Source organism: Thamnophis elegans, chromosome Z (genome assembly GCF_009769535.1).
Source record: "Thamnophis elegans isolate rThaEle1 chromosome Z, rThaEle1.pri, whole genome shotgun sequence".
NCBI classification, from domain to species: Eukaryota; Metazoa; Chordata; class Lepidosauria; order Squamata; family Colubridae; genus Thamnophis; species Thamnophis elegans.
This window is the reverse complement of record NC_045558.1, coordinates 103,844,757-103,853,593: the sequence shown is the minus strand read 5'-3', so window position 1 is coordinate 103,853,593 and position 8,837 is coordinate 103,844,757. Positions and strand designations below refer to the sequence as shown.

Here is an 8,837-nt window from a genome sequence, read left to right as displayed (position 1 = left end):
TTGCTGTTTTCACTTCGTATCTAGCAAAAGTACTTTATCTCTATTAAAATGGAGTTAAGGTTTTCCTTTCTTGAATATTGAAGGGGGCAATGCTTGACACCATTCCTGACTCATCACAGGGCAATTCATATTCTTTGACCTTAAAAGAAGTAGACACACCTTTCATCTGTCTCTCTACAGAGTTATTCTTGGCCATCAGTGGAGAAGAGATGCAATACAAATTGCATTGTCTAGTAGTTAACAATTGATCCATTCAGCAAACTACTAATATGGATTTTCTGATTTATTTCCTTAACTTTCCAAGGAGTTTTAAGGAGCTTGCATGCCAAGACTTCATATGCAAACTCTGTGCTTGAAAGCCAACAATGAATCTTCCCAAATGGTTTTTCTGTTGGTTCCTTGAGTGCAATGTAGAATATTCAACAGAAGCAGAACAAATTAAAGACTTGACTTAATCCACCCATTACATTGGTTCAAATGGCAAGTAGTGGTCTAGAAAATCTTGCTTAGAGGTCAATTCCCCCCACGTAATCCTTTCAGAATAATACTTGAGAAAAAAATGAGAGCAGAGAACATGCTTTATTGAGAAGTTGATACACTGATAGCATATTCTAAAATATCCAGGAAAACAGTTTTGCTTCTGTACAAGAACACCCAGCCTCTGTCACAAAAAAGAGCATTACACCCCATTTTTTGCAATAATCTAGAAGCTGAGAACAATTGCCAGACAATGTTCAGAAAAAGAAATCCTGCAGACTGAGGATGGCAATAAAAAGTCAGAACCAAACACAAGAACCAACAAGTAGGAATTCTTATCTAAAAATCCTTGGTGGAGATTGAACAAGTCTATTTATTTTTTTCTCAAGATGGGAGACGAAAGGACAATTCTTAAATAAATATTCAGTTGAAAACAGATTGTATGTCATGCAGGTGTCTACTATTGAAAATTGCATGCTAGGCAGGAGTGAAAGGCATAGCTGTATGGATAACTGTATCTTCAGGATTTTTTCATATGTGTCACCTAACCTTACCATTAAAAGCCACACTCCTACTTTTGTGGAAACTGCAATTAGAGTGCAGAACACACGAGCCCATTTTTCTACAGTCCCCAAACAAATAAAACATGCTGTTTCTTTGCATAGTCCACCATGCCAGGAAGAAAAACAAACCACTGCCTCAGAACAGGAAGCATTCTCAAGATAAAACCCAGGATGTAAAAGACCATACTTCAAGCTGGCTGAGCACCATCATCCGTTAATCTCCACTACGGCTACTTTGATCTGTTGCATGTAAGTGTATTCCCAGGGCCGGGTTACTCTATGTCTCATTTGGAAAAAGTTTCTCATCTCAAATACTGGGATATTACTGCATAATATCATGCACATCTGTGGCCAAAAGATCAGCCAGTAGAGCAACCCAATACAGCACAGAAATAGCAGAAACACAGCCAGCAGCTGAGACATAACTTCACACCAATAATACAGGCAAAAAGGAAAGAAAGCTTATAAAGACTATTGGTAGGCCAATTCTTTATGTATACATTGCCACCTATGCATAACTGAAACTGGCAGATAATAGTGTAGCAGACTAGCCAGTTTTTTCCTCTTTTTCCTTTTGTAATATAGGAAGATCGGGGTTTTAGAAATGGGCAAATTAAAATACTTGTAGCACCTGACTTACAATGGTCAAAAGCTTAATATGGAACTGATGCTGGAGATCTATTATAGTTGTTTTGAAGTTTTATTTTTAATTTGTCACAATTTCAATTAAAACTGATAATTTTAATGTCATAATAAAATGGAGTCATATTATGATAAACCTCCAGGTATCAAACCTTAAAATGAGATTAAAATTTGTCTTTGGATAACCTTGTATAATAGACTTTATTTTCCATTTGTAAAATAATAAAAAAATATTTTAAAAATACCCATAACTATCCACCTACCCTCAGTGACTTCTGAGCTAACTCTCAACATTCATTTATGGAGCAATATAGCTGAAGCTATCAATCTCCTTACAGAATGCTTGAAAAAAGGATAAGAAAATTATCAGACCAAGGCAGTCTCATTGGCAGGGAAAATCTGCAAATTGACAATGTAGGCCCAAAAAATACAAGCCATCATGAAGACTACATTCAGTCAGCTGCAGCGAATTGCCCTGAGGCCTGGCATTAGCATATCCAGCAGCTTCACAAATTGAATAATAAATCACAAAACTGCCGAATGTATATAGCTATATACTGCAAAGGAATAATTTGGCAAAAAGAGCAGTGTTCCTCCACTAGCTGATGAAATGTGTTTCTATGTATATTCCTTAGGCTTCAAGCATAGGACCCTTGAAGTAACTACTCCAAAATGATGAGCCATGTCAAATTAGAGGTGAAGCTATGCCAAGACTCAAATGTTGATCTTGCAATTTTTCCCTACAAAGTTAATTTAATTGACTCTTGAAATATATTGGCAGTCAGAGTCTATTCAAAAACTGCCATGAGGGTCACTTGTCCAAAATTACAGAGTAAGTGATGGCATCTTGTATTTCCATTCGGCATGCAATCAAGATCAGGTAATGTGACATCTTTCCTGTCTGATATCTCCCCATCGGGGATCTGACTATCCCAGCTACAAAATCCAATTCACAGAGGGCTGACTCATTGCTTCTGATACCCTGTATCCAAAATTATAAAACCATTACTATTCTCAGAAACCAAAGTCAGTTTGGAGCTTCCTTGCCCATCAACTCTCTTGGTGGACTGAAGTGGGAAAAATATTTTGATGACAATGTTGGAATACACAGGTGCCAAGAACAAGAAAGTTTTAGGTTCTGCAAATAAATGTGAGAGATTTGCACATCCAGAAGCAATTCAGGATTCCAGGAAGCACTGGATCATTTCTTACTTGTACCTTGTCAACATGTGGTGAGGAAATAGTCTCACGGACATACATCTAGACTGTATATACACATGCAGCAGAATGGCAAGGAAATGTAGGGCGAATAGAATAGATTGGAGCATTTCAGAACACAGGCACAGGATTGCTGGGTTTTTTTTTTAGTGCTCTCTTACCTATTAAAAACATGTGGATAAAAGCTAGTATAGAAATGGACTAATGAGAATGTCTGTCCCTAGCCCCACTAGCTTTACTTTGTTTTTAACAAAGAAATTTAAAATTGATTTTTCTCTGCCCCAATTGGCAAAACGAAGCAATATGATCCTTTCCATCACATTTGCAATTCCACTATATTGCATAGGTGGACTACATCTCAGAGGGCTAAGAAGTTATAAAACTAAAAATGTGAGAAGCAACCCTAGTTTTTGTGCTAGGAACAAGTAACTGATGGAGGAGCAACTAAATCCTACTGCACTTTCTTGAGGTCATGTTAATATTGTCCAGAACTCTCATCTTTTCAATCTTGCCTCATAGACAAGGTGTCTGTTCAAAAATGTTCTATAAAAAGTAAAACACTGCAGAAATATCTGAAAGGGAAGAGCTGGTACCAAGAGCAATCACATGTCCAAGATCTGGAAGGATGTTTCTAGTGCTGGGAAAAGAAAAAGTACCCACAGTGGTGATGATGACAGCACATGAATGGGATGTTCACACTTCTTGGAGAGACTGGCTAATTAAGTGCCTTTGGGTGGGGTCCATTTCAAACAGCTAGGATCCATGATTTTATTGCTGTTGCACCTTTTGGCCTCTTTGGCTATCCATTCATCAATAAGATCCTGAGAAGAGTAAGAGAAAAAGAAAGACAGGTTAAAGGTTTGGTGAAATTTATCTACAGAAGACATAATTATAACTAGTAATGACATAAATTTCAAGCTAAGGGAGCTACTGCCTGTCTCCTTTGGCACAGTGCTCCTCCTGAAGTCTGATCAGCACCAATCCTGCAGCTGTTTTGGAAAGCTCTGAAGAAGTAAATGTTGCTTAGAGTCATCTGTAATTAAAGTTGCCTATATGTACAAACAAACACATGCATGGTTTATGTCAGAAGGACAGTTATAGTGCTGCTTTCTTAAATAAAAACCTGCGTGTAAGTCCAAAAAAAGTTCCCTGATTAATTTTGAAAGAGTCCTATTTTCCAGTATTTTTGTTATAGGTAGAAAATTGATACCACATTATTTCAGATTTACTGTTTTAGAGAGTGAAGCTGTAATAACTTAGTTGAATAAAAAAGAAGAAAATGTACTGAAGGAAAGTTTTAGAAAGCAATGTGTTCATTTGTATTGATTTTGTCATAATTCATTTTTTCTGTTCCCATGGTCACCACAGATTTGGTGAAATGACCATTTTGTTTGTAAATCAGAATGTCTTAGACCAGAATGACAACAGCTTTGTTTTATTTAATCAAAACCTAAACATTATATATATTTAAGATTTTATAACTCAAGAATTTGTTCTGAACTCTAGAACTGAATTGCTCTCACAGCTTGTTCCACATACAACTTCATTTCTGGTATTTTTCAGACTATAAGATACACCGGACTATTAGATGCACCTAAATTTACAGAAGGAAAACAAGAAAAAAATAGTTTTTAGCCTCTGCCTGTCACATTTTCACCTTCTCAGACTCCCAGAAGAAGTCTGCAGTGGTCCGTACAACTCGTTTTCACCCAAAACGTTTCTGTTTTTGGCCTGCAGAGTGCTTCTGGGGATTGGGGACGATGCATGGAGGGTTGAGATCCCCAAAAGGGTCTGGTTTTGGCAAAAACTGTTTTTGGCTAAAACAGGTTGTGCGGAGCACTGCAGTGTGTTTCTGGGGGCCAGAAAACGCAACATTCGAGAGGCCAAAAATACCCTTATTCGGCCTATAAGATGCACCTAAATTTTCACGCATTTTTAAGGGGGAGTGGGAGAAGGTGCATTTTATACTCCGAAAAATACAGATACCTAATAATTGTTTTTAAGTTTATCAGGAGAAGAGAAGGTACTTTGGTTGCTATTATTAGACTCTGTGACTCAGAAACCTGAACAATTCTTCCAAATCACCCAGAGCTTGTTACAAAAATAAAACAAGATTGATCTTCTGCTCACTCTTGGTTGAGCCTATGCAGACCAATTAATATTGCAGTCATAAATATAAACAAAAAATATTGAAGAATTAATATTAACAAACACAATGAGATTTTCTTTTAGGATTGCTCTGTACCCATAAAGCTATTAAGAGGAGATAATTCCTTTTTAGGTAAGTTCCAATTTCTCTTGGAATTTGGTCCCCAAATATACCACTCAAAGGTCAAAAGCAATTTCCATCTTAAGAAAGAATATATACCCTGTTCTAAATGAAGCAGAACAGCTTTAGTTAGTACCATCTATATTTCATTTTCTCCATTTGTAGTGTCATGCCTCTCCTATTCATTGTTTTATAATATTATTTCCTAATTTGTATCTGTCTTGTTTTTTTTAAGCAAACACAAGAAATGGAACCAGTACCTATCACAACCATAGGGAGTGAAAACTTTAAGGTATCAAAGGATAAATAGGGACACTATATAAATATTGTTTTCTTCAGCCATCCAAAAATTCTGTAAGTAATTTATTTTGCTTTATATAATGTTTAGCGAAGATGGAATGGAAAGCTCTTCAGCTCTCCAGTACTGGACTCCCAACAATATTCAGACAGCTATGATTCCCAGGAAAACTGAAAAGAGTTCTGCAAAAGATTTCTCGGTTCAGATAATGCATACAGACTCCTGTTTTCCAATGTAGCAAATCTAGGGCAGAAGAGGAAGCCCCCCTCCCCAAAAAAGAACATACAATGAGTACCCACAAACTTCCCAAACAAAGATGCAAAACTACAAGGCAAACTCTTACTTGTCTTTTTAGGACCAGGTGTTTGCCTTTCCAGTACTTGAGCATCTGAAGGGCTTGCAGAGTGCTAACAATGTCAACAGGATTGACAGCTGTCTCTTGGCTGATCTCTGGAATAAAGAGATACACAAGTCTATTATTAATGAAACAAATACATGTGATGATCTATCTTAAAAAATGCTGTTTCCTGCCCAGTCACATAAAGACTGGAAGCCAGAAGACGAGTTCCTGTGGCTTTGTAAAAGAACATGTATCATTCACAGAATTTATAATCTCAAAGGTAGACTGAAAGCCTGCCCTTCAGAAGAGATGGAAAAAGACTGAATGTGATTTTCTCCAGTCAAGGATTAACTGCTTTGCTCATCCAGATGAACCACAAAAGCAGAATCAAATGAGTTTAGCAGTTATGAAATACCATGAATTCTCTGGTACTGGAAGACAGAATAGAGATGAATTTTAAGCTTCTATTGTTAGGAGGCATTTCACATGTTTTCCTCCTACAAGAAGAAAAATAGATTGAAGTAACTGGGCTGGAACTGTTTCAAGACATTTGTGTTTTGAAGCATGCATTTATTTATTCTCCATTTAGATTCCAGACTATTTTGGAATTCATAAAAAGTAAGGATAGAGAATGGGGGAGACAGCATCTAGGGTAAAGCAGCAATGAAAAATAAATGAGAGATTATCAGACTTTTTAATCTCTGGACACCTTGACCTATTCCTCAATAGGTTCTTACATTTTATTTATTTTAAAATCTCTCTTTTTTTGCAACGTGGTAAGAAAGACATTCCCGGTAAAAGTAAATTGAGAAAAATTGCTCCATGTGGCCACAGTGAAGTGAGAGTTAGAATTTAAGGAAAGAGAGTGAAGAAAAGTAGAACCCACCTTTGATGGAGATTTCTTTGCCTTGGAAATTATGCAGATAACGGAGAAGAACCTCCTTCCAGTAACTACGGTAGCTGATAAGTCCTAAGTCTGAGAGGGGCCTTTCTGGAGAGCCAACTTTCTCTTCCACTTTGGAGAGTAAATAGCCTGTTTAGAGAGCACACATACAGTTTTGCAAATTGCTCTTAGAGATATTTTTAGACTATTTCCACCACAGTTCCATACATGGATTTGTAAACCCATTATTGAAGAGCTCAAATACTTTGTGATGAACAAACTACTCCAAAATTCAAATTTCTTGAATTCAGTGCACAAATGAAATAAAATGCAACTGCACAAGGCAAATTTTAAACTGGTTCAAAACGTAACATTGTCTGGGACAAGTTAGCAACCTCCTATCTGAAAACCCAATTTGCTGTATAGAAATTGCTACCCAATCTATCAAGTTGGGAGTAAATATGGAAGGCTGCATTAAAATATTCATCATGTTATTACTATTATAAAGGCTTGGCAGCAAATTAGAAATCTAATGCACAATCTGTAGCACAATATGGTGTTACATCCCTACTAAAAAGAGGTAAGAATTCTTCTTTGTAAATCTTTTGACACATCAAAATGTTATACTTCAAACAGCTCTGAATCTGATATGATTTGGGATTGATTCAATCTGCCTGACTAGATTTCTTTAAAGTTTAAACCATACTTCTCATAGGATCCAAATGTATTAAGATGTTGTTGCCAAAATTTCTAAGCAGTAGGTTTAGACCTCCATTATAGGTAGCATTGTATAAGTTTCTATTAGCTAAATTCCTTCTGGGTTATTTATTTATTGCTTTACAAAGTTTAGATAGTTATAGAGAATTCTTCAGCATACAAAAGATATGACCTTTAAAATCTGAGAGCTGTCTCATTTTGTTGTTACAGCAAATAAGTCTAGCCCAGCAATTACTCGTGAGGCTGCTGTCACATTTTCTGGTACTCACCAGGGATGTGCAAAATATTTGAGTGCAGTGTTCTGAGCTGAAAATGGCAGGACAAAGTATTAAGTACCTATTAATTCCCATTGGTGCTAATGGGGAAAAAAGTATGAACAAAAAACTCGGGGGAATCTGGTAGTACCTTTCAGATCAACAAGTTGCATTAACAGAAATAAGTATGCAACCAACAGAGAGTAGTTCATAAAAACTTAGGGCTTTCAATGACTATTTATTTATTAGAAAAAGTGCTACAACAGTCCTCCTAATTTTTAGTTACTATAGAGTAACACAACAGAATTAAAATGTCTTATGTGAGCAACTAGATACCTGTATCTTCTATTTTGGCTCAGTAACTCAGAGCTGTTATTTAAGTAAGCAAAGATCAAGTTTCTCTGCTGAGATCTGATTCAATCTGACATTATTTCCATTTTATCTTACATTTTTAAAAAAATCAAAAATGTCTTTCAAATCTCACTGGATTCTTAGTAGCAGGTAGCATGGGCTACCACCATTTATTCTCATGTGTTCATAGTGAAAAACAAGGGAACAAGAAACTAGTGGCCAAAGTCCTCAAGCCATTTTGAATTCATGCAACTGATCTGACTCGGCCTTAGAAGCAAAATACAGACTCCTTGTCACGAAAAACCCCTCTTTATTTACCTCTTAGGAATTAATGGCATTCACCTACCAAAAAGTCCAAGCAAGAGTCCTGCAAACAATTAAATGCAGCAACAGACATTATCAGTTCCTTGCAATAATTGCAAGGCCATGAGCTCCCAGCCAAAAAGCTGCAAATTAAGTTCTGGCAAGAAGTTTTTGATTCATGAAATATAATGAGCAAAATCTTCAGAAATACGAACCATTGTCTCCTACAACAACCACTCCTCTTTCTTTCTATTTATTCCCCAGCCAGGAAGGGGCGATTCAGCAGCCACATGTGCTTTGCTTCCCGAGTCAACTCCTTTTCCTCCGTTTTTCACCTCTCCTAACTGCTCTGCGCATACGTGCATCTGGAACAGGCCCCAGCTGTCCTTCTTCCTCACTTATCTCAACCTCCAAAGGCAGCTGCGTCTCCGGTGGCTGGGAAATATTGGACAGCCCTGACTCTATCTCTGCGTCTGACGCATAGCATCCATCAGTCTCTTCCTGACTCCAGAACTGGCCCAA

General features: G+C 37.0%; 1 protein-coding gene across 1 annotated transcript in view; it reads right to left on the bottom strand.

Moving 5' to 3' along the window:
* Positions 1–559: 559 nt before the first annotated feature.
* KAT7 (lysine acetyltransferase 7) overlaps positions 560–8,837 on the bottom strand; it is a 27,983-nt gene continuing 19,705 nt past the window's right edge. The window contains exons 13-15 of the mRNA XM_032235776.1: positions 6,694–6,840; positions 5,811–5,917; positions 560–3,721 (exon numbers count right to left, since the gene is read on the bottom strand). Of these exons, the coding sequence (XP_032091667.1) occupies positions 3,620–3,721; positions 5,811–5,917; positions 6,694–6,840 (356 nt within the window). The 3' untranslated portion in view covers positions 560–3,619. The remainder of the gene's footprint in view (positions 3,722–5,810; positions 5,918–6,693; positions 6,841–8,837) is intronic.